This window comes from Mycteria americana, chromosome 4 (genome assembly GCF_035582795.1).
Source record: "Mycteria americana isolate JAX WOST 10 ecotype Jacksonville Zoo and Gardens chromosome 4, USCA_MyAme_1.0, whole genome shotgun sequence".
Classification (NCBI taxonomy): Eukaryota; Metazoa; Chordata; class Aves; order Ciconiiformes; family Ciconiidae; genus Mycteria; species Mycteria americana.
Window position 1 is genome coordinate 26,277,785 of NC_134368.1, and position 27,670 is coordinate 26,305,454.

Here is a 27,670-nt window from a genome sequence, read left to right on the forward strand (position 1 = left end):
CCAGTAGTTAGATACTATTTTCATATGGTAATTTCAAAATACTATCTTACTCAGTGCAAAAATCACACCGTATTACCTGGGTATCTAGCTGGATATATAGTGACACCCATGGAGCAATGGCTCATTGTTATGACAATAAGAGACAGGAGATTGTCTCAAACCGCTGCTGCCCTTACTATCACTACTATTTTTCAGCCTGCCTCCCATCTTCCGAAGTCTTCCATACTCCCATTGCTGCCTCCTCTCCGTACCTGCCCCTCTGCCATCAGGGCCAGCAGGTATCAGCTAGGTTTGTTAGTTGTTTTGCTATTTTGCAACAGCAAAATGGCTGTTTCGCAGCATGCTGACAGCTATGTAAAGTTTACTGAAGCAAACGCTCTCTATTCCCCATGACCGCCATTTCAAGACCATCAACACAACCACACAGTACAAGCACAAGTGCCTCCTGTCCAGCGCTGCTACACGCTTAACAGCTCTGCAGTCCAGAAGAAACAAGACTGCGATGACTAACTGAAAAAAGGCGAGGAAACAACTGCTAACAAGGGGGGGGGGGGGGGGGGATCAGAGGGTTTACGTATATAAAAGCGAGCAATTATATTGATAGAAAAACACATTTGCCAATATATCCTCTTTTGTGGAAGACAGATATGCTACAGCTAAACTTGATGCCACTGCACCTCTACAACACTAGGGGTTGCACAGATAAAATTTAAGAGGAGTATTTCAGTTAAGGTGTCATAGGCCTGCTCTGCAAAGACTTTACACAGACCAAGACGAAGCAAGCCTGACTGCACGTCCAGAGACAGATGGCCAAGCAGTACCCACGTAACAGTATCTGGACTAAGGCCCATCCATGTCACAGGTGACGTGGTATCTCTTCTTATCTAAACTTCCTAGCAAAATATACCACCAACCCACTCATCGCCCCGTCACAGATAATTCGGAGGTCACTTACTTTAACAGCACAGGCAGCTTTCAGACCTTGTCAGCATGTCTCTTCACAGGCTTCTGCCATCTCCACGCTGCTAGCACTACGGGCCTGGCACCTCTCCTACCTTCTTTTCTCTGAGAGTTAGAGGAACAGACTCCTGCTTTCTCAAACTGCTCAGCTTCCTTTTCCTCATCTTGCTCCAGCCTTACATATCCTTTTACTAGTTTCACCTCACCAGACGGTCTTAACCTGCCGGGAATGCAGCTGTGGGGCTGACTGGGTGCCTTGCAGCTCTGTGGAGCAGTAGTTCAGAACTCAGCCGGCCCTGCCACAGGTGGTGCAGAGAGGAGAAGAAATGGTGCATCCGGAGCAAGAGGTACAATCAATTATGGCAAGAGTAAACAGACCAGCAGCACCTTATTGCACACTCCTTACAAGTGGAGAGGAAAAAAAACATTTAAAAAAATCAACAAGGATACAGAAAACAAGAGAGAAATGGAAATTGCACCCAGCATCTGCCAGTACTTTGAGCCTAACTGCAAACTTCTCTCAAACAAAATTCCCACATACAGGACTTCACAAAACCCTGAGGAAAAAATTAAATCTATCTTCATCTGGCCAAGTCCTACATGTTGTTCATTAATATTAGATAGCCAAGGCTTAACCACCCCGTCTTCTTGTTTATTCATTAGCAGTAGTATTACACACTTAGCAGGAAAAAGGAAGGAACAGGCCTGAAGTGCACAGAAACCCTAGTTTAATAGATACAAATGGATTTGCACTGCAACCTACATCCAGGGCACAGGTGGGAGTACTCACATTAAACACCCAGGAAACTTAATTCCTTAGGAGAAACAGTCTCACATTCCAACCCAGTAGGCACTTCCAGCATTACCAGAGCAGACCATATGTCCTCCTCTCATAAAGAGATGAATATTCTCAGAAACAGGCACTTTTTAACCCACATCATTTTGTATTAATATGCAGTAAGTACAAGCTCAACTCATTTGTGGAAAAAACAAAACAAAACAACAAAAAAAACACCAAAACCCAAAACACCAAAACCCAAACCCAAACTTATCTGACACCCTTTTCTCCTGTCTTTTCCTCTTATGCTTTTAGTGCCCATCTCCCCCCCCCCTTCTGTGCCTGTCAGTTTGGCTCTGCCACCCACACCCCAGGCAGCCACATCTCGGCGGCAGGCTCCCCGAGCCCCCCGCCCCGAGCTCTGCACACACACACGCTTCAGCAATACTGGAGCCTGGGTTCATTGCTACAGAAAGTGCATAGATGAAACATCTATCCACAGACTTGAAGTACACAGAAAAACGCTTGTGCTTTAGCTTTTTTTTTTTTTTTTTTTAAAACAAGACCAGCTGGCTCAAACAACACTGTCTTTCCACAAGCAACACACAAAACACTTGTGAGTACAGGCATCATATAAGGTACCAATTTTGTCAAGGTTTCTGTACGTGTGAAAAACAGGGAGACAGTTCAGAAAGAAAATGGCAATGAGCTACCAAGTACACTGTGGCATGCTTTTCAACTGAGGTTGTTCATAAAGAGAATCAGAAATAACAGAAATGCTTTAATCTTTACCATGTTTCAAAAATACATTGCACATGTGCTCTGTGCTCTTTACAAGTAAAATCAGATTTTATTAATGATACAAGTAGCTCCCTCATCTGTTTTGCTACAGCAGAATGAGGTAGGATCCTGAATTTTGGCATAATGCTCTACTAAAAAAACCAAAGTGTCTGTATTGGGGAAAAATAACAGAAGTATTATCCACATAAGGAAAAACTTCTTCACATTTCTTTTGAGGACTTCTCTACGTCAGTCCAGTTATAGTAGAATTTCTCAAACTTTAAGACAGCAATCCTCTTGTATTTCAATATATGCACGCATTATCTAATAAAAACTGTGTATTACACAAAATTACAATCTTCTATCCTTATCTTTTCTGGCATCAAAGTTTGTTGATACGGTTCTATTTGCATTCAGTTTTAACTTCAATATAACCTGAAATTGTTCCTGAAAGCAAGGAAAAGGGGACAGGGGGAAACATGCTAAGGGAACAAGTAGTAGTATAATATATTACTCTCAGGTTATTTTGTTATGTAGAAGAAAAGGAACAACAACAACAAAAAATCCCTGAAAATGAGAAATCAGAAAGTGTGTTCCATTTCCAGAAGCTTCACCATCAGCAGTGTCTCGATTCTCTTTGAAAATTAAGGCCTGGAGGGATTCTTTTTTTTTTTTACCTCTAAAATTCAAATACAGACCTCAAAATAGACCTTGTGTGATGCAGCTAGAACGCTAAAATAAAGAACAAAAAAACTGCAAACAGGATGGTACACTGATAATTACATCTCAGCTAGCCACAACAACTTGCTTTGAGCCTCCTTCGCACTATTCATACAGCAAAACTCATTTTTAATACCATTTACAGATCGTAGTCATCTGTGAGAACATAATGTAACAAATTAAGCATTGTAGTATCACAGAGGGACACAGGCTGAGAGGAAGCAACTGCAAAGAGCTTCCTGTCATTTGTAATTTTTCGTTCCATACTTTATGAAAACAATTGAGAATAAAGATAACGTTGTGTATTTTTTAAACGCTCCACGTCAAACGTTAAAAGTCTTGATACTTTAAAGGTAAAAGGTCTTTCATCTAATCAGATACCAGCTTGGATTAAAGCACAGATTTTCTTCTTTCCCATATAAAATATGGAACTAAAATAATACTTGCAACTGTCCTTTCTCAAGAAAAGAAAACTGCTCACAGTTTTCTGTACATCACACAACCACCTAACCTTCTCACTACTTCCATAAACAAAAACTTAAGATGCAAAGAGATTGCATTATACATTAAGACTGTGCAAAGGTTAAATTTCACACAATGCATGCAGGCTTAAGGAAATCACAAGCAAGCTTAAGAATCAATATTTTTTTATTTACTGCTTGGTAGTACAAAAGTTGTATATAAACTATTTTGTTAAAAATACATCTGATATGCAAATTTAAGAAAGGCAGACTAATATGGCAATATCCATACCCCTACAAAATAGCAGAGTGTAGTGTTAAATGCAATGAAACAGGCACAGTTTCAAAACCCTCTTATTGAAGTAACAATGCACAAATAGAATTCTTGCACATATCAGGTCTTATAATACCTTATTGTAAGTATTTTATACAGGTAAACAATGTTTTACATATCCAACACATTTTCATTTCTTTTATTCTACATATTTCCAATGGAATCAAAATAGAAACTACTTTTAAGTTAAGTAAAAAAATACATATTTCTGTTTAAAGCTTTCTTCCATCCTTTTGGCAAATTTACTTTCAGTACTAACCCATCATTATGTATCAAAACACGATATTATCAAAATAAACCTCCCTTCTTTTTTTTTTTTAAAGCTTTTGGTACAGTCTATAACTGTGTATCTCCTTTCTGAAAATTATTTGGAACTGCTTGGTTTTGCCCAATACTCCCTTTTTCCAGTAACATTTTATACTCATAGCTCTCAATTTCTTGGAAACTGAAAGCTAACCACTATAACCAATACTAACTAAATTCTTCTAGAAATATTAGCTCTTCATACAAATAATCAAGTGAAGCTTGAAGAAGAAAACAATTCAAGAATATTAAATGTATGCCTGTAAGGTGAGCTTGGTGTTTATGTTATATGTTATACTTAAATATTGAAGAGATTTCATAAGTCAGGTTTAAATTAATGGGAGCAGGGATGCTAAACACTCAAGTTCCAGTCCTGGCCAAATAGTTATTTTGGGTTCTCAAGGACAGGCAATTATCTCTAAAAATATCCATTTTAAAAGGAACAATAAACCATTTATTCTTTTCAGAGCTTTAGTGGGTGGTGGGGTTTTGGGTTTGGTTGTTTTTTGTGGGTTTTGTGGTTTGGGGTTTTTTTTTTTTTTTTTTTTTTTCAAATATAGCATCAGTGAAAAGTATATATTGATAGGTCCAGTCAAAATCTCGTGGATACAAGTAGAAGGAAGACCATCAGCAGCACATACTTTCAGCAAGACTGAAATAAACTTAATGTTTCCTGACAAGACATGGGAGTATCTAATACATAAGCAAGAAGATTAATTTTTATCTTTGTACGCATTGATTGTTAACACTGCATAAACTGATGAAGAAACCCGATTCTCAGATCTGAAGGAGAAACACAGTTTAGAGCACTTGGACTAAAAGGATTGAAAGTATTAATTTAAACCAAATCAATTTCAAAGCAAACACTGATTTTCACCAAATTCATAAAGTAGATTAAGTTACTTTATAGTTCTCAGAATATAGTGCAATCTCTGCTAAAATGCATTACATTAGAACTTATATTCTTGGGCACTCAGAACAAACGTTACTTTTCAATTTCTATTACACAGCAAAGTTTGCTGAAGTATGGCAAAGACTTCCCTCCCCAAAAAAAGTAACAGGACAAAGCAGAGATCGTAAGTAGACACAAAGAATTAACATCACAAAACCACCACTGGTAGTTTTAGCAGTAAATCACACTTAAAATATGAAGGGAGTGACACTGGCTTAAGATTTTGGTTCCAATGAAAACAGCTACCCTCAGTCCAATAAAGCCACTCTGAAGTACTCTAGTATATACTCCACAAATTTTTAATGGCAAATATTCCATATCCTTATCTAATGGTTGAAATATGTTGCCTTAGCTTAATAAGGAACCTGTGGGTAAAAACAAAAAAGAAAGGCAAAACTATTAGGCATTCTTCAAATATGAGTGAGTAGTTACAAGACAACAGGAGAATAAGTGGTCTTGAGGAAAGTAACCTTCCCAAGAGCTCACCCAACTGCATAGAAAAAGATGCTCTTCAGCCTATGTTAAGTAGTAAGGGGGAGGTGGGAAGACAACAATTTAATTCAACATCTGCATATAGCTGAACCACTCTGTACTATGAAGTACCCTTCACAGAGTCGAGGGCTTATGTCTAAAGGCACACATGCAGATCTTGGCTGACATAATTATTTCCTTGTATGTTTTGTTTGGCTACTAAGCAGTTAGATTAAAAGAATATTTTCATATTCCAAAGGCTGGCTTTTATCTTCAGCAAACACTTGTCAGTTCTGGAGGGGAAGAACAGAGGAGAAATATCCAGATAGACCAGAGGGGAAAATACAGTTTATCCAAAGGATAATCATATTACTTGTAATATTGAGCTCATTAAAAATGCTTGTCTAAGTACCAAAAAATTAAGGTTATTTGATAAGGCTTTTACCTTTCCTGTCCAAAAACTTACACGTACTTTTTTCTTTCCAAGATGAAGCCCAGCATTTGGTATGAGGTCCACACAGCTCAACAGTATTTAAGTGTCTAAATCTTACTGATTTTACTGGTGAAAAAACCATTAAGTGTTTAACCTTGCATGGGTGCCATCACAGAACTTGTAAAATGCTACAGTGCCATAAATACATTTCCTTAAATAGTATGCATCTCTCGGGAGTTTTCAGTTTTCTCCAAAGTGCTAGCAGACAAGCTTCTTCTAAAAGTTCCACCTGCAAGAGAAGAAAACAATTCTAAAAATAAGGTGAAATAGAAAAATTAGTTTTAGGATGAACATGCCAATTAAAAAGTTAGCAGATGCTCTGAAATGGAAAAAAAATGCCACAATCGCATGAAGTGGTTACTGTGCATTGCAAGTTTAGCATGTGAAATCCTAAAGGAGAGGAACTAAAAGTTCAGCTGGTACTCATGAAGAGGGTGGACAAACACACAGGCAAAAGCACACACAACTTTGAAAGTATACTAGGTATGGAAAATGTTACATAGCTTCAGCGCACCAGTACCTTGAGTTTTTGTTTACCCAGTAGCTTACAATGGACATGCATGAGCTCAACTCAGAATTTTGACTTCAACTATCAGCTGTATATCTACTACTTTTTTATGTGCTACTAAGCATATTTTAAATGAACTTAACTGATGAAATGGAGTCTGCTGAGAACATGGACCTTGGAGACATTGAGAGGACATGCTACAACTTCAAATGATGCAGCCAGCAAGACACTAGAATAAGCTGAAACACTGTAGAGGTCACTTCAAGAGCATGTCAGTTTAGGGGGAAAAAAAACCCCTGAACTCAAGAGTAGCAGTGAACACCAGCAACCAGCAATATTACATCATTCAGGTACTGCCCAACTCAGGAATTCCGTCTCATACAGGAACTCTCAGTAACAGCAGTTAAAATCAGGCCACAAAGCACAAGTCTACTGCCTCCAAATACCAGAACAAACCTTTTCTGGCAGCAGTTAAACACACATTTGCGTCTGCCTTCTTCCTCTGCATCTGAAGATCTGAGCCAAATTATCCAAAACTATATGTTTTTTGTCATAAATTCATTGGCTGGAGGTACGGAAGTCTTAAATGCTGCTTATCTGTTCAGTTTCAGTAAATTAAGCTATAATAATTTATTAGAAGTCTGAAATAAGTAATTGAAGTAAAGGTCTAACTACTACCTATTTATATGTGAACAGCTTTTCATGGCAGTGGACAAAACCTGATCTAGAACCATGCTAGGGAACAGTATCATAGTCTTTCAAGCAAGATCTGTTTATTTTTTGTAGTGCATATCAAACAGGCCTGGCTAGTTTCCCAGAGGATTTACAAAATAGTTCTGTTGGACTGGAGAGACCTTTACAAGAGATTCCGCGGCATCATTTCTCTGCTATTAGAACATTTGGTTTCAGAAAGGGCAATCCTTTAATCCTAAGGGAGATTCTACAATAAAAAGCTGCCATAGATGGACATTTAATTTTTTAATAGCTATACTACCATCTCTCTCTAGAGAACAGCTTATTTTTAGATTAAAGTAGTAATGGTTTAAATTTAGAGAATAACTTTTAGGTAATTAAAGGGAACAGCTTTCTTATTTAGGAGCGGAAAGAACAAATTAGAAAATTGGACTACAAAACATTTTGAGAGTGATGTCAAAAGATGATTTTTTTCTTTTCTTTTTTTTTTTTTTTTAAATCTAAGTGCACTGGAAATAACTTTCTTTTCATATATGCCCTTCTCTTTAAACATAAGAAATAGAAAGAAAAGATAACTAGTCTGCCTTTAAGTCAAAAATCGTATTATGAACAGTCTGATCATGCTACCTTTAGACATACAGAAAAGGAAAAAAAAGTCACAGGAGTAACAAAAAATTAGCTGGGCATGAAAATGCCATTACAGCCAGTGAATGAAGAGGTTATCTCCTATTGCATTTAGCTAATATTGATTTTTAAAAAGGGAAGAAAGGAAAAAGAAACCACACCAACAAAAAAACCCCTGAGCACGAGGACATAATTCTGAATCAGAAGATAAGAGTAAAATTTGTCTTTCACTGACATCTGTAGATCCTTCACAGATTACAGAGCAGCAATAAGACAGCAGCCACTAGAAAGCTGTGATTTGCCAAAATTTGCCACAAAACAAAAAGCAAAACAAAAAACACCAACCATCCTTACAGTCTATCACCTACCTCCAAGGCAGGGCCAGCTGTATTTACACTGGCTTTGACAAGCAGTTGTCCAGTCTGGTCTTACAAATGTCCAGCAATAAAGATACGACAGCTTATTCCAACTTCTTAATTTTTAAAACCTGAACTCCACCTCCTTGCAAATTAGAATACTATTTATCTTCTTACCCACTGAGCAAAAAGAACAATTTACTTCATTACCCTCCACAGCTTTTTAAACATTTGGAAGCATACCACATCTCCAAGTCTTTCTTCCTCTATGGCAATGGTTCCAAAAAATTGGGTATAATTTAGCAATGAGGCAGAGAGTCCAGACAAATACACTCTTAGTTCAACAGTCATACCTGTGCTGCCAGTAAAGTTTGGGAGGAGGTATCCCACTGCATACCAACTTTGTCTTCCTTTCTAAATTGATACAATTACAGAATGTTTTCTTAATGAATAGAAAATTGATATAAGGAAAAGGCCGCATCTTGCACCTTGGCCTTTCAGAATTTAAACTCAAGACACTCGAGGTGTTTTGGGTCGTTACATTTTTAAACATACCCAATTTCCACTTGTGCATTTCCCTCTTATATTTGAAGTTACAGAGAGTTTGAAACTGGACTGAGCTGACACAACATGACTTTATCCCCTCTTTCCGCATACAAAGAGTTTGGCACTGTGCACTCTGTTCACTTTTTTCAAATCCAGTGCCTTTATTTTGTCACTCCAGAACCCCTTTCTTCCCCAAGGGTCAGGCTCTGTATTCTGAATCACATTTGTGTAAAATCACCTTTCCCCTTTAGATTATCAGTCATCAGTTAGAAGCATCAGTTAGATTAGTGTGTCATCAGTTAGAAGCAAACCATATTAACTTACAGGGTTTTTTCCCCCCTGACATTCTTAACTGTTAAAAACAAACAAACAAACAGTCAGAGGTGCATTCCAAAACCATGCCAGACATGTTTTTGACATGCTTAATGGGGTACCTCAAGCAATTCACTGAAGTTTAATGACTCACAAGAAAACCCCAACCTTCTGGCTTAGTAACCTACCATAGATCGCTGCGATACGAGCATTTTCATGTGTTTCCATTCTTATTAGCCAAGCCTCCACTGATCTATCAGAGAAGTATCTAGTAAGCAGTTACATTATACAAGCACACAGTACAGGGCAGCAAGCATAAGGAAGAAGCACTGCAGTTATTCCAGTAATGCAGCTGTCAGCAGCATTTGTTTCTTTTGGGTAATAAGCACATTGCCACTAAACCTGAACCATCATTTATTGCCAAAAATTAGTATGCAGATGTTTTATTTCTTGGACCAGTGATGTCACCTCCACAAAGTATTTTTTATTTCAACATCTACCCTAATTACAAAGTCTAAATAAACAATTAGGTAAAAATTTGGTGAATAATTTAGCTTTTACCAATTTATCGTTAACCGAGTGATCAAGTATAATTTTTGCAGACTTCTGTAGAAACATTTTGAAATTGAAAGATGAGTTTTCACACAGAACTGATACATTTTCAACTTCATTTCTCTTTACTGATTACCTTCACCTATTTCACAACATACAACTTTCAGTGTGAGTTCCCAATGTTTAATACCTGCAGTTTACTCTGAGCTTCCCCTCTCTTGCATCTCCTGTTTCACAGGCGTGGCAGGTGCTTCGCTCGCTTCCTGATTCACAGGTATGGCAGGCATATCACCATTCACACTCTCCACACCAGTAACAGACATCAAGCTTTTCCGTTCTTTGGAATTTGATTTGTGCTCCACTTTTGTGACTCTAAACCTGTAGTAAGCAAAAGAAAGATTCAGTTGTATTTCCCCAGAGATTAGTTAGATCGTTCTCAGTACCCAGTGTATGGACAGGAACACGTTTTCGGGTCCCAAGACATAGACATCAGAGCAGACAGCCACACCAACCCAGCTTTCACTTCAGAGCAATCTTCCTTCCTGTTACCTGCATGTACTTTTAATACTCACTACTGCTGAATCACACTTTCTCAAGGAATTGTGTTTTAAAGCAGAATCCACAGATTGCATACCACTTCTTAGAACAGTTATCTTCTAACTACAACATAAGCTAGGAATTAAAAATAATGAAACAGAATGAAATGGTTTCTATAGCTCACACTTACTTGAGAATTATCAAATTCAGAAACAGAGGAATTTATTAGTGTGCAATCCTTGTTTCTTCTTAGCCAGTATCAATACAGCAATAGCTTTGGATTTATACCCATAGTAAATCCCCATCTATTTACATAGTTCTTAAAAAAAAAAAAAAAAAAACAACCCACAAAAAAAACCCCAAAACAAATTTACTTCTTCCAGAAGTAACTTCAATCTAATGGTAACAGGGTTACAAAAAACAATCACTGATGATATAAACAGAGCAGAATCAATGGATATCTGATCCAACGTGGGCCACTGTAGCATCCCTAAGAATAGTATACAATAAAATGACCTAAGTCTTACCTTCCCACAGAAAGGACTGTAACTTCTCCAAGACGACTTCTTCTGTGCTCTTTAGATTTGTGAGCTGGCTTTATAAGGTGCCATCGTTTGTGGCTACAACGAGTACAAACATCCTTTTCTACTACTCCTCCAACAGTATGGAAGTGATGGCCTTTGCAGCTGTGTTTAAACGGAACAGCACCAGGTGACAAAGGAGACCCTGGACTTGTTGGACTCCCAGGAGAGGTAGGAGATGAAGGACTGTAGGAAAAAGTATAAAGGAAATTTAATGTTTACTATAAAATCCTGTTTCTTAAAAAGGAGAAAAAGGATAAAATATAACCTTCACTTATGTCTAGTGAATAGCTAGTTTTTTCAGGGACAGTTTATTTGTGAGGATGTCTGGTTTAAGGTTCCCTCTGATACCATATTTTTGCAGTTTAAAATCACTTCCATAAATTAATTCAGCTGCAGTCATGTGGTTAAGGCAACTAACACAAAGGGCAAGGAAATGGAAAAAAAAAATCAGGCTAAAATACAAGAGAACAGGTTACATGAACTTATACTGATGAAGACATCTAATTAGCTGGTTAAATTCACACTTGGAGAACTACGGAAAGTATTTCAGAATTGTTACAGTATCTCTAAGAACTCACAGAGGAGCAGCATAGTCCCACAATATTGCAAAGAGGCAAAACTAAAATGTCTATCATGAAGAGAAAAGGAATCAACAGATCATTCAACTTAAGCTTTGGAAAAATGTTTTTTTTAAAAGTACCTGAAAAGAAAGAAAAAGCAGTACAACCACCAAAAAGGCATTTATTAAGAATATCTAATCATATCACTCTAATTTTCTTCTAAAACAGAAAAGCAGATACCATAGATAGAAACCAGAAGATGTACTTTTTTTGGACTTCAGCATCAATTTTGACACCGTCTTACAATACATTCTCCTAAAGCAAGCTAGAGCTCAGTGCATTAAAGGTGAAATTACTGTAGCATAAGGTAGCACACCTTGTTAAAAAAAAAAAAAAAAAAAAGGAAAAAGACATACCAGAAAGTTAAATATCAGTAGCTTACTATGAAACTGGAAAGACATACTAAATGTAGTTATTCTGGTCCTGATTATATTCAGTGTTTTAAATAGTTCCTTGGGTAATGGAATAGAAGAATAGGTAAAGTACCCATAAACTTTGAGTCACCCATAGTAACTGTAGAGGACAAGATAAGAAATTAGGATGATCAGAGAAGAGCCAGTGTGTGAAAGACACGTTCACACATAAATAAATCTTATTAAAAATACTGGATGTATTACAGTAAGGACAACACAAATTTCAGTGCTTTAGCAGAAAAACTTTACAAACCCAGATTAAGAAAAGCAACTAGCCAGATGATCATTCTTCAGAAAAAGAAGGTGAAGATCACAAGCTGAACATGAATCATTATGATGGTGTTGCTTAAAAAGGACAAATTTCACAGTGGAAATAACAGGAGTATAACCTGTGAACCTGAAGTTACATTACTCAGCATTAATCATGCCTCAGCTGATAGTTCTGTCCAGTTTTAGAGATGTTACTTCAAGAAAAATACCAACAAACTGAAGAGACTCCAAAGGAGAACAGAAAGAACAAATTAAAGAAATAAAACATGCCGGAAAAGACTGGAGTTACTTGGATGCTTATTTTCAAAACAAAAATATTGACAGGAGACATTTAATGGTCTTCAAATAGGTAAGAGAATACTATTAAGGGAAATAAAATCTGTTCCACATCTGAAGCAAAGACAGGAACTAATGGCTTTAAGTGGCAGAAGTACAGATTTTACTTAGCCATTACTATTCCTACCATTAGGAAGCATTTCATAGTGCACCAAACTTACAAAGAAAAACAGTGTATTTCATTTGCACTTGAGTTACTAAAGGTTTAGGAGTATCTGTCAGAAATTATATAAGAGCAAACAATCATTTTTCCCTTCCCCTTACTTTTGGTATTTTAATTCATCACTGAAACAATAGTCTAAAACTCCCCAAATAACATCACACATGCCTACACAAAAAGATTGAGTTAAAATTCAAACAAATATTTCTGCTTCACCATAAAAGTTTAAAAATAATTCCTATACTTGAGAAGAACTCCTTTTGTAAATTCAGGGTTTTTTTCTTCAGTAACTAAGCCTCTCACCATTAAAACAGGTGATAAACGGTTGCATACTCAACTCTGTTTTGCTAAAGCTATACACTCCCACTTCTTTTATTAGTGACAGTACTACTTGAACCTTCATCTTCTCTGCCTAGAATATGAACACAGGGTTATCTATGAAGATTATTTAGAGTAGTACAGATATAGTTTAAAGGTACTTATGTACAGATATAAGTACTTTTACACAAATGATGTATCTGTAACTCAAGTGCTGAACTACTTTCTCTACATAATTCTCTAAATAGGTGTGTAGTGAAAAAAATAAGAGGTAGGTCAGCCAATGTATATTACCACAATTATGAAGTAATAGTAAACCAGAAGGAGACATAGAAGGAGATGTCTATTTTAAGTTAGCATCCATACAAATGAAACAAGAACTGCTTCTGTTCTTTCAAGTCAGAGTAGCTTTGGACTAAGCCACTTTGTAAGTAACTTCACCCGGAAGTAAACAAGTACTTGCAGCCTCTGTAAATCTTTAGCCCAAAAAGCAATAAATCTGTATCACACACCTAGAACACATAACCAGAAGAGCCAGTTACTAACCCAGGGCATACATTAAAATTTAGTGACTCAGAGACACTACAAGGAAATCAAAGTATTATCCTCTTAGCTGATAACTCAAGGAAGTGATGTAGTCTTAAAAGTGCTTAGGAAATAAAATCCTTTGAAGAGGTATGTTTTTAGTTGCCTCGGGAAACATGCATTAAAAAGATGAGTAATTACCTTTCAGGTTCAAAGACACTGCTATCTGCTACCATGGCCTTTAACACATCAGCATTTGCTGCAATGAGAATAAATAGAACTCTTCAAAAGTGTACGGCTCTAACTTTGGAAAAAACAAACAGCAAAATTAAAGGTCCTCAAAGAAATTTCATCTAAAAGAAAGATGACTGCATTATGTATATCTCAAAAAAGGCATGAGAGAAAATTATGAAAAAAAAGTTAATATAATTCTATGAGATTTTCTTAACATGAGCTACTAAAATTACAGTCCATATTGCACTCAAAGCTCTGCCCCGATATAAGCCATATAATGTAGCCATCTGCACAAAGCTCCCAAACAAGATCTCTGAAAATTTTAAAGCATCCATTTGACCACAGGAGTAGCATCACCTCACATGTATAAAGCAACTTCAGATTAAAAACACCAGTTTAAGTGAGCCCTACAAAATGCAAATTAATTATCAGCCAAGAACTACCAATTGCTCACATATTCTAAAAAACACATGGGGTACCTAATCCCAACCTCAAGGAAAAATACACAAGCTCAAAGACCTAACAGTTATTAAGGTGGGGGGGAACAAACCACCCATAAACCAACCCAAAATACAACTTTTCCAAAGGACTAGTCTTCATTCAGAAGTAACTCAAAACCAGTTCAATGCTTAGGAGAACTTCAATTTATACAAATGTAAAATTAAAAGGCTAAAGGTTCTTGTACTATAAAAACATGCAGTCTCCTAAATGTTTCTTCTACTGGGCAAACATATTCTGAACTAACCAAGCATTTCATGGGCTGCTTAACTGTGATTTTATTTTTTCAGTCATATCTTCTTCTTCTTTAACCTTTACTTTGTACACACAGCACATGAAGATACCATGTCCAAAATTCAACATTGGTGCTAGTCTATCCTGTTGTCTCAGTTATTCACAAACCTTTCATCAGACAACAGCTGCAAGAATCCTTTCAAGACAAAAAGTTTAATCTGGTCAAAATATAAAAATTTCACATGCTTTCAACATTGCCATTAAGAAAGCAACCTTGAGCTTTTACTTCACAAATAAAACAAAAGGATGAACCAAAAAAACCAAGCACTCAAATAGTTAAAATATCAAGAAATGCATGAGCCAAACTTAACATACAAAATAACTTTCAGGTAAGCAAAAAACTTCCTTATTTTATTTGAAGTTATTGCCTTCAGAAGGCCATCTCAAAGAGTTAAACATATACAAAATGCTTATTAAATGGAAACACACAAACATACCATACTTCAGAATATCTGAAAAAAACATATTTGTTCTATAACACCATCACAAAGGCTCATAACTTCCATATCACAATACTATACCTTCATTTTTCATAATGTAGTTAACAATTTGTCCCACAGTGTCGCTATTCTCGTGTATAGTTTCATTCATTTCTGTGCAAGGAAATAAATATGTTGTCAATATCTTGGCCTTCCAAATCAATAATTGAGTTATTTGAAAACAAAGTAAAAACAAAACAAAACAAAGTCAAAACAAAAACAAACACCAGAAGGAGTTACATAAAAAAAAGATCTATTGTCACTTTGGAGGGAAAGCTTAGATAAGACTTTTTAGTCCTTATTCAGTAAAAAATACAAACACAAGTTTATGAAATCTACACATATGCTCCAACATATTCATCTAAAGCTTGAATAAACAGTATTTTCACAAGCATATGTCAAAATTCCTTCTCTAGCTAGTAAGGAGGAGACAAAGAAGAAAGCAGTATTTCTAATCCTAACAATAGGGAGGGGGAAAAAAATTATTAAACTGTCTCAAGTCGCTATTTTTAAATCAGTATTATCAGCTTCTAGTATAAGAGGGATTCAATTTAAGCTTTTCACCACATCTACAAGGACATAGCATTTGATTTTTTTAATTAAAAAAAATTCTCAAATTACTACAGGAGCAAGGGATTTAAGAAAGAAACCTCAGGACTATACTTAATGCTTTTGGAACTGATTGCATCCATTAACAATACTGGAAGCTTCCCCAGAATAACCTCAGAAGGCAGAGAAACAGAACAATGAAGAGGCACAGCTCTGCCTTTCCCTAGTAACTGTTATGACTAGCTTTATTAAAAGAAAAAAAAAAACCTACAGGATTGAGGCAAGTTTGATAGGTGAGACCCTAAATTTGTCTCTAAGTAGTACATTAGGGGCTTCCCCATCTCTGTACCCACGCCTCATCTTCATCCTAATACCTGCAACTTTGCAATGCAACTTAGACACAGCTACTTCTCCAGACTAAGAGACCTGAAAGCAGTCCCCCTTTCATTACCGCTCACCTTGCTGCTACCACGCAGGTGAACTAAGATTAGATAGTCCCACTCACTGTGTACATGCCCCAGGCAGTAACTGCTTAAGAACATACTGACACATCATTGCTGCACCACATGGCTCTACCCTTACCACAGAGCCACTGTAATTTGCACTTATTAGGAACCTACTGACAGTAATTAATTGGGAGAAAGGAAGAGGCCCAAAGTATTTACAAGTGACCTGGCCCTTGTATTTACTGGGCCATAAGGAACCATAAAAACAAGAGCACAAACAAACAAACATTAGAACAAAAACAAAGGTATATTTAAGAAAAAATTATAAGCAGCACACATTACATAAAACAGAACACAGACAGTGAGTCCAAAGGCTCAGTTTTATAATGAGAGGGGAGAAGAGAATGACAGCAGAGCAGGAACAAATTAAGTTTGCTAAACATAAAACTAAGATTTTAGGCTTTAAACAGCAGCTTTTTGTCACTCCTCAGATAGAATTATGTATAATACTACTTTGCTTTTCTGCAACAAAGTATTTTAGCAACAATCTGGTGACTCGGATTGCAGTGTATAGTTGCAAACAAATATGCTGGATACTTTGATCCCTCTGTAAGCTCTTAATTGATGATAGAGGACTTGCATGGGAAATTGGAACACTCCTAGTTCTGAATGGCAAAGATCAAAACCCAACAGACATATAATGGTAATAAAAATATTTTTCTTAATATTGTTTTGATGTCAAATATAGACAGAGAAATGACAGAAGTCTCACAATAAATTATTACATCATAGTTGCAATGTACAGAAATAGGTTGTTTATACTTGTTGATTACCTATTTTTTCATCAAGTTTTTCTTCTTCTACTTGTTCAGCCTCTGTTGTACAACGATATCCTTTTTTCTTAAGGACATGACAGATGAGGATCCCCAAAAGACCCATGATGAAGAAAACAGGAACCAATGCAAAGGCAATATACTCTAGGTGTTCAGACTTGCCATCATTGCCATCGGTTTTACTTGTCAAAGTAGTTGTCTGTAAGCCATAGCTTGACAACACCTGGAGAAACTCTCTATTACCTACATAAATGAATAAACACAGTTATTACTATACACTGTAAATCACTTCAAAGCATTTAGAAAATTAAAAGCATGACCAAATTCCCATAGCGTCACTGTGATTTATCTTCTGTGATGACTTGAATGGGCAACACATACTCTACTGGCTGAGAACTCACACCCGTAACAGTAGATACTCCTTCCTCATAAAACGATTACAAAATATCTAACATAGAAAAACCCACATGATATTTCTTCAACATAACAGTGAAGAACAAACAACATTCTAGCCTGACAGGCTTGTAATCTCATCAAGAGGGCTCACATATTTCACAGAAGAATAACACCACCATTGCTCCTTATTCCCATCAGTGAGGAAAATGCCATACCATTCCACTGGTCCTAAGTTCATGCAAAATTGCTAAAAAAACAAACGTGGATCCTTCCCTAATACAAGGGTAAGTACAGGATTTAGTATTGACCCTTGCAAAGGAAAAGTATCAGGTGAGAGAGAAATAGCCTTGATTTTTTTCTAACAAGGGGATTTCACAGCACAAAAGAAATAACATTTACACTCTACTCATCAGCATAAGGTGGGCTTATTCTTTGCTTGTTTAAGATTTGGAAACCATTTTGTATTTAAACTTGAAACAGGATGGAAAAGAGGCTTTTTGTTGGCAAAGAATTTAAGTTGCAGCATAGGCACACACTAACTCTACACCCACAATTAAGCACTTTTGTTTCAATTAAGCTCTGAATTTAACAGATGTATATTCCATGTTACAGATCAGGCTTTTGAACTATGAAGAGTATAGAATATTTACATTAGAAGGGACCTCTGAAGTTCAGTAGTCCAAATGCTGCTAAAAGCGGCTCTGATTAGATCAGGTCGCTCAGGTAAGCTCCATCTGAAGGATGGACATTCCACAACATTTCTGGGGAACCTGTTCCAATATTTGCCCACTTTTATGGCCAATATGCACAGATAAATTAAAATCTCAGTACCTTCTCACATAACAAATATTAAAGTATAAAAGTTCAGATGTTCAGCTAAATACAAAAATACACATTTGCATACTCAGAATTCCTTCTGAGCCTCTAAAGTTTATACACACTTCCCACCCCATATAAGAAAGATTTAAATATTACTCTTCCAACATGCAAGAATATTGCTGCATTTCTACCCTCTACTCTTCTCCTCCACTTCAGCTGAAAACAATTTTTTGGAGTAAGAAAGAATGACAACAAAAAAGACCAATGGAAAAAAAAAAATCTAACACTATTTCAAGATATTTTCCATCTACTTGTATTAAAATGGACAAGGCACTTCAGAGTCATTCCATTAATCAAACTGGTTGAAGGAGTGAAGACTCATCAGAAAAACATTTACATGACAGTGACACTTTCACAATAGAAGTATCTAGAAGAATCAAATCCCTCCCTTTAAAAAAAAAAAAAATGTAAGCCTCCAGAAAATTGCCAAAAGACCATTATTCCACAGATACCCCTGCGGCATTGGCTGTATAACTAAGTTGTATTTGAAAAATAACAGTAAGGTGACAGATAGCTAAGAAAAGATTTTTAAAGCTGCAGTTAGGTATTTACCTTAGTTTTCTTTATATCAAAACAATAAACCATTTATTTAAGTATTTCTGAATTTTTCAGGACAGTCTTGAATTGTCAGTTCAGTAGTACATAATACACAAGACTTGCTCAAAGTGAAAAAACACTGGAACTTCTTTGAAATAACAATTGATAAAACCCCAATTAGCAAAAAGAAAAAAGATGTGTTAAGCATTTCTCTAAACTAATTTTCTAGACAATAATAGAAATGCAGAAAAATAGAAAGAAATGCAAACAAACAACTGAATAGATCACAAGGCTAAATGTTAAAACAAAGTCTCAGGATGTTTGCTTTGGACAAAGCCAGATGGTCTAGCTTGCTCCCAAAACCAAAAGAGAAAGCTATTCACTTTTAAGAGAGGCCAGCAATCCTACAGATAATTGTATGCAGAATTTACTAGGTAAGTAACCTTTAGCAGCTTTAACTTACGCCTGAGTAGGACAAGTGAACAATATATACAATTTAACACTTTAAGACTACAATTTTTTTACACTATAAGGAAAGAAAAGACAGGAAAGGGTAATGGACACAATCATATAACTGAGAAAGTTGATCTTACATACAGTTTATTTGCTTTCTAATAAACATACAGTTTATTTGCTTTATAATTCATGTTTTAATATACCAAAATAAAATAGTTATAATTTTTTATTTTTGCTAACTCATCAGGTAGCAACAGCTACAAAGTCCCCCACTTAATCACACGAAGTAGCTTAATTTACTTCCCAGGTAGGAGAAAAGCCATCACACCAGAGAAGTATTATTTTGATGACTACAACATCTCAGCATCTGAGAAATCCAACAGTATAAGCTCAGAAGGGTATTAAAAAATAAGCACCATTCATGTTCAAATATAAGACAAAAATAGGCAGATGCTTTGGATTTTGCTGTGCATTACCCATTTTAAGAATGAATGGGAAAGACCTACTACATGATTTCTAAGACATCAACGGCCACTTACTAGTCAAGCTAATGGGTGGAAGGGCCGCAAAATGAACCTGACTTGACTTCTTAGGTTTTCTACCTCTCTTTGTGGCAAGTGGCATGCATTGCCCAAACAAATAACATCTCTTAGTATTTTCTCCATAACCGTAGTAGGTAATTCCTACTTCAAACCTAGAGAGCAAGTGGGCCTTATTGCACGGCTAAAGGCCCATGCTTCAGACTCTCCAAGTTGTGGTTCATTACAATTTCTCCAGATACAAAGTGGCTTTAAGAGGTCCCTTCCCCTTCAGTCCTCTCCTACCCCACTGGCTGTGCTCCTGACAGACCGTAGCCCTGAAAAGTTTTAAACTGGATTACCGAGATGACCACGGTTTAAGAAAAATGCCTCAAAGTCTTCAGTTTTTAAGTAGTCATTTTACTGAATCAGTATAACCTGTCATTTGGCAAACTGCTCTGTCAAGACAATCAAGAGACTGAGTAAGCTGAAGTGAACAATTATACAAAGTGAACAATTATACAAAGGAAATGGGAACATGGATCCCAAATACTATTAAATGTTCACAGCAAACAAGAAAAAATTCTATATAAACCTGAGCCAATCTGAAGTTCACAAGCAACTCCAGCAACAGAGCTACACCGCATTTTCAGAAGGACAGATCATTGCTGAGCAATCACTAAATACCATCCCCACCCTCCAAAAAAGGAAACCATCAGAAACTACTGAGGTTGATATTCCCAGCCTACCTAACATATATCACCTGTAGATGCTTGCATGGTAAGAACCATGGTTTGAGTTTCTTTGTTTTCTGTTTCTTTTTCTACTTACGTAATCTGTTTTATGATTTAGTTTAGTACTTCTGCTCGTAAACTGCCACCTGAAACACCAATGAGAAAACCTCAGCTACAATCTAATTTGCAGTCAAAAGGTAGTGACAATATAGACAAATTCTCAAAGGATAGATGCAACCTATACAAGTTAAAAGAAAATTAAAAAATATGCCAGAACTGTACCTATACTGGCACTTTTTGCCTGACAGAAGGATGTTGAAAAATTCGTAATTTATCAAGTGAATACTCTGTAGCATCAATTAGTCCACTAATTGGATTGAAATTTAAAGACCTTTTGAACTAGGCAGGAAAACAACGTATTTTTTTCCATTTAAAGATGCACTAACAAACATAGATACTCCAACATACCAGCCTATATAGATAAGCCTATGTGATTTTTCTTCAGTTGTCCTTAGATACCTAAAAACCTAATTCTCCCATTAAAATTCAACAAGATACAAACAACTTCGCAAGGTATTTTGCTTATTACTAGTAAAGCATTAAAACAATAAAATTTCTATATAAATACATAGTTTACACAAAGTCCATAAACTCCTTGATACCATTCATTTTATGTTCAGAGATGTAAAAATTCACCAAAAGCAAACCAAAAATATCCCAGAAGAAATGCATTAGCTGGATCAAATACTTCGTGCTGTGTAACCTTATAAGCAGAGCGAAGCACTCAGCTTTCATTATCAAACACCCTACACATATCAAGACGTCTGCCCTCAAAAACCTCAGCAGTTATGACATAATGCAAAAACAAGGCTTGCCTAGCTAATGAGCAATATATTTTATGTCCCAAGTCATAGCTACATCATTCATTGTATGTTCCCTATTCCTCTTCCCCAGAGGCATATTACGCTTATTAACAGACTGTTGATAGTCTACCTCATTCTCATGATGTATGATGTTGCCTCATAATGTTTTTTAATGACAAGTTCAGGCCATAGCCATCTTCCTTTACTCATGTCGATTCATACAGAAATACATTTGCTTTGGTGTTTTGCTGTCCTGGCATTTTTATATACCTGTCATTGTATACCAGTCTACATATCAAAATTACTTTGAAGATGTGATATAAATAAAAAGATTCAGGGGCAATGTTCAGCACGTTTAAAGTGATGCTTAAGCTGCAGATCACAGATTGCATTCATGCTACTAATTCAGATCCCATGTACTCCTGTTTGCTTAAAAATGAATATACGTTGGGTATTGAACTTGAATATTGTCTGCCCTTACTTAATCCTTACCTAAAAAGTAAAATATAAGGACAGTCAACCTCAGAGAAGTCTTTTACACTGGTTCTGATCATTACTACTCTGACACAAAGATAGTGGTCTTCCATCTCAGCAATGGCTGAAGAAAATTTTACAGCACCTTTAGGAAACAGAATATGGGGGGGGGGGAAGTTAGCACATTAATGAAAAAATATTTTATCCTTCATTAAATTGCAACTTTTACATGGCCTAGATGTATCTATTGACATTCTAGTTAAAAGCTGTATTCCCTCCATATTAGTAAAAGAATGTTTGACCACAAAAATATTCCAAGACTACAACATCTTGAAGGCTGTGATAAGAATGAAGCTGGAGAAGACCATGTAAACAAAGGTATTGCTCTGTAATAAACGTTGGTTCCCCTTAAGGTTTTATAAACTCACAGAAAAGAGAGATGGGAGTACCTTAAAGAGGTCATCCCACTGTCAAAAAGCAGGATTAACTGCACCTAAACAGCTAACTGCCAAGCATGGCTAAAGATCCTGCAAAGGTAGTAGCTTGCCCTCCATACCCGTTTTCTTTCTCACTGCAAACGGAGGGTGAGAACAATTCCTCCCTTAGTATCTACTACCACGATATCAGATTCTGCTTGCACTGAGTTACAGAATTACTCTTTCCTTGGTTTAGCTGCATGTACTTGAAAAGATTTCATACTTGGCATGATCACTAGGACCTCTCCAATATGAGCCCCAGTTACCTCAAAGCTTTGCTTTTAGTATTGATCTAAACAGACAATTCTCAAACTTTTCATAAAGCACATGAGAAATCCCTAGAAATGTTTAATATTGCTTAAAGAACAACTCAGATTCTTGAAAAATAAATCCTTTTTGTAACACAGATCAAACCTGTTTAGTTGTTATATAAGCAATATAAAACTCATAATTAAAATAGTGCATTATATTTATTTTTCTAAATCTCCTATACTAAACTTAAGCATAATCTAAACCTAGCTGATTACTTCAAGCACATTCCAGTTGGTCTTGTATTGTTTAATTTACAGAAAGTAGCCCATAAACAATGATGTAATCTTCTCTCTGCTCTACTAATAAAGAATCCTATTTGGTTACTCTGGATTTTGCCCATTACGCCCACGCCATTTATTTCTTATGGCATGCCTTTTAAAGAACTTTGTTTACATTTTATGAATTTGACTGTTCTAGCAATCTACATGCTAAATATAAGTACATACATATTTTCACTATCTTCTCCATAAAGTTCAAGGAGTTACATGAACATGTTTCCTGCTTTCAGGCAAGAAAATGAAATGTAGCTATCAGTCTCACAGGTTACAGAAACAAACTATTGTTGGCCTTAATGTTAGTTAATATTTAAAGAAATTAAACACGATCAATGTACAACCTATTTAAGTACAAGACAAATGAAATATTCAGATATGGCATACGATCTGCTCAAACATCTCAGCCAAGCATAGCTGGAAAACATGTCTCAGTAGCAACATCAGCTTACGTATTTCTCCCCCTCTTCACCACTAACATTCCGGTTCACCCATCTGTGGAAAAGAGGCAATCACTTACGGTTCAAAATAATTTAGACAGAACATGGTTTGCTTGGGTGGTTTTTTGCTTCTTTTTTGTTTTGTTTTGGTTCTTCTCTTTCTTTCTTTCACACCTGGATCACTTCTAGTTCAATTCACCACATGGGCCTACACACTGTTTACAGGGCATAACCAAAGGACTGCTTAAGCTGGCAACGCCACAAGGAGGAATGGTCAGGCAACTCTGACCTCAGTCCACCCTGCAAGGAAAAAGCACCTGATGATCATACCTAGTGCTTCATCCTCTCCTGGCTCTAGGGGAAGTATGCTTTGAACTGCATTAAACTATAATGACACTTCCTACCTCCAAGCCGGACATCTAAGGTGGACGGATGTACGCTTTGATTTAAAGCATTCATTTTAAGTATCATTTAAAGTAAAACTTTTTTGATTTTAAATTACACACTTTAAATTCAGGCATAAAAGTAAAAAAAACCTTATTTGCTCAATTTCCTAAATACATGCTAAATACCTCACTCAAGAATTTAAGAAACCTAACTTTATTTTTAAAAACTTACTAAGGTAATGGAGTTATAGTGAAATTAATTAAATGCCAAAAATGGCCAGCTTATGTCCCTTGGCATTTCAGAAGTGGTGGATATTTTCTTAAAAGAAAGAAGCTCTAAATCAGCTATTTACTTTCATTGAGTACATTCAACTTATTTAGCTATAAAATAAAGCATCCTACTAGAGCTGCAGTAGAGGCTTCTGTCACCAAAGTCTAATTTCATTTTTTAGATTCTTAATTCAAGTGCTTAGCAGTGAATATGTTTAGAACTCTGATGGTAATTATGTACTGATTTAATACAGACTTTTAGTTATTTTAATGATAGTAAATTTAGCCAGAACAGTTTGCTGCAACTTCATATTAAATATACTTTTTAAGAGTTATCTGATTTAAATAGTATTTATCTATTCTGGACACTGCAGTCAAATTGCCTTTGCATAACTAAGCAGATGAAACAACAAGCAATTTCAATCACAAGTCAAAATCCATCACTGCCCAAAACAGACACACACAAAGATATTTAGAAAATGTTTGGGCTTCTCTGCCTTACTAGTAAGGTGGTAGCTACAGAAGGGACCAGGCACACTAGAAAAGACAGCAAAGAACAGGTTAAAAAAAAAAAAGTCCATTTTCTAGAGGAAAAGATTCTTAAGTGAAGAAAACCTATTGCCTACCATTTGCTTCATCTATTGTTCAAGGAAATTGTACTTTAGGGAATATGCATAAACTGAATAACAAAGGAAAAACGCCTCTCATCAAAGAGGAACATTCAACCAGTTTGTGAGTTCCGCTTAACTTCTGATTACTACAAGGAAGCTAGAACCTACAACCAGAAGTGAAATAAGCAGGAAGTCTGATGAGACAAAGGAAGCCACACGATGAAAGAACATACCAACAACTAGTAACAGTACTGCCAATTGCCTTAGAGGTTAAGTCAGGTTGTTTCAGGTTTGCTGTTAAGAACAGACCTCAAAACCTTCATTAGATTTGTCAAAAGCAGCATCTCAAAAAAGTGAGCAGAAGGATCAACCATTCCTCGTGTGTGACACAATACGCAGTTGATAATGCTGCGGAAACATACACTGAGACAAAAAGCTCATGTTTCACTGTTTACCAGTGTTAAAATTGCAGTGCCTATGGTGTAATTGCTTTGGTCACTACTTGAGCAGCGCATAGCTCCTACTGCAAAAATACACAGAACTGATGCTTTGCATTTGCATTTCTGCTGGAAATTTTTTCCTCAAATTTGATTTTCAAATAAAATATGCACTGCATGCAGCTACCACCACACTTAATAAAGCACACTTCACCAGTTTAAAAAAAAAAAAAATCCTTCCTGGACACACCAGATTTTTAAAAGTATTCCATATCACAGGTAAATTTACAAGTACAAGCAGCATCTAGCAAGCAGCATTAAATCAATGCTACCAAACACATCATATCAATGCATTTATGCAAACTAATATCGACACTAGTTTAGATGAGTCAAAAAGCAGTTCTAACCAAAACCACTATATCTCCTGTGTGAAGATACAGCAGATAAACTGACAGAAAGCATTTGGCAAACTCAGAGGAAGGAGAAAATTCTTTCATAGCTTTCGCATTTCCTGCTAGACTTGCCAACTTTTAGCTTCTAAAAGTACAATCCTATTCATCCAGATATACCAGACTAAGTTACTATTGTTATTAGATCTTACCAATGCACATGGCATACTAACATAACTCCAGCAAAACTGCCTTCAAGCTCAATAAAGCAATCCTGAGTATAAGCATTTGTAAAGAGTCAGTACAAGCCTATGTATACACATCCCTTGGTTTACTAAAACATCTGTTTACACTCTCTCCAAGATGCCAGCAGTAGGTAAACTGTAGAATAATCTCAACATGTAGAAACATGCAGTAATATGCCAAAGTAACAACCAAAGAGCAAATTAATTTTTTACCTGTTAAAAATTATTTTACATTAATGCAACTGAGAAGGGAGGGCAGAGGGGAGGAGATGGTCATGATCAAAGAATAGAAGGAAAATCTACAATTCCTCCCCTCCTCTTACCTCTGCATACAAAACCTGAAAAAAGCAAGAATTAGGGCCTCTGAGAGCACAAGCTACCAGGCAACACGAATTTGAAATTCAAAATGCTTAAACTCTTTCAGTGAAATCAATTAGCTGGGGAAAAAAAAAAGGTCTGATAACGCTAGTATCTTTAGCACCATTTTACTGGCCCCAGTTGTGCCCAGCGGTACTTATTTCTTTCCGCTCTCCTGAAGCAAAGGATGGATTGGATGACAAGCCTTCCATTCCTCTTGCTTTCAGAAAACAAACAGTACACGGTACTTCTCTCAATCCTTTCTGACCAAGCTGGCCTGCACCAAGTAATAATTACAGATGTACAAAAGCAAGTATAGAAAGACTAGAAACGTTTATTGCTTAATTTTATGCTAGTAATTATGCCCATGTTAACTGTTTCCACTAAGTTTAAAGTTTACTCTCAAACAAGCTGGTACAGTCTTATCAATGTCATACCACTCAAAGGTAATAAAGCTGATCAAGTTGAAAATCACGCCAGGTAAAAATGAGCATCAGCTTAAACACAAATGTTTGAAAAGCATAAACAACACAAAAAAGCACTTCAGACTACACAGGCAACAAAATCAGTTTCACTTTAAGATTATTAGTACCATAACATTTGGGGTTAAATATAAAGAAAGTAAATGTCATTTAAAACTTCCTCTGGCGTTTGTACATGTGCGAGTGTTCTTCAGAGATTTCATGGGTTACAACTGACTTTCCAAAACCTAAACGCTACACCAAGTTTAATCTCACAACAAACAGACGGTGAAGTAGAAACAATTCTTTAATGCGTTTCTACCTCGTGAGCCATCCGAATCCTGCCTAAAGTGACATCAACTACGGAGGAGCTGCCAGACTCGAGTTTGTCTAGTTCAGTAGGGTTTTTTATTTCTTTTTTTCCTCAACTCGTGGCCACACTTAACTAAATGAAGAGTGCGGGGCGGGGGCTGTCGCGACATTAAGAACCGTTTTATCGCTGAAAGCACTGGCACGGGGAAGACGAACAGCACCGTTTCTCCGAGCCCGCCTGAGCGGGACCCAGGAGCCCCCGCTCCCGCCCGAGCGCCCGGTCCCCCGCCAGGGACCGCCCGGCTGACAGGCGGGAGAAACCTCGGCCGCTGCGAGCGGGGAGCCGCCACCTCCCCCCTGCTCGCTCCCCCGCTCGCCCCGGGGGCAGGGCGGAGGGGGGACGCGCCCCCTCCTGCTACTCTCCTACGGGCCGCGGCGCAGGGACTCAAGCGCCAGGATCCCCCGAGTTACCCGCCTCGGCCCCGCGGCGGCGGGGGGGGCTCCGGGGGAGAAGCGGCGGGGTCAGCCGAGGCACCCGAGTGGCGGGAGAGGACGGCGGGGCCCGGCAGCTCGCACTCCCCGCCGAGGTCGCAGGCGGCGGCGGGAACCCGCGGAGAGGCTCAGGGGCCGCCGGCAGGGAGCGAGGAGGTCCCGGCTTGACACTTCCCCTCCGACGGAGCTACCACCGGCAGCGAAGGACCGAGGCCGCAGCGACCCACCGAGAGCAGAGCGATTGCTCAGCCAGGCAGCCGTCGGGCCCAGCGAGGGAGCAGTCGTCGGGATCACGCTCGTCGCTGGCGGAGCCATACCCAGCGCCTCACCCGCGCTACCTCCGCCTTGGCAGCCGCGCTGCTGCTGCTGCTGCCGCCACCCGGCCCGCCCCAGCCCAGCCCACCGGCGGCGGGG

General features: G+C 37.4%; 1 protein-coding gene across 1 annotated transcript; it reads right to left on the minus strand.

The window, feature by feature from the left end:
* Positions 1-3,899: 3,899 nt before the first annotated feature.
* Positions 3,900-27,670, minus strand: RELL1 (RELT like 1). Its single transcript, XM_075499907.1, has 7 exons — positions 27,484-27,670; positions 16,940-17,182; positions 15,154-15,225; positions 13,808-13,865; positions 10,908-11,147; positions 10,034-10,221; positions 3,900-6,481 (listed from the first exon to the last, which is right to left on the minus strand). The coding sequence occupies exons 1-6, from the start codon at positions 27,569-27,571 to the stop codon at positions 10,041-10,043; spliced, it is 882 nt and encodes a 293-aa protein (XP_075356022.1). The 5' UTR covers positions 27,572-27,670; the 3' UTR covers positions 3,900-6,481; positions 10,034-10,040.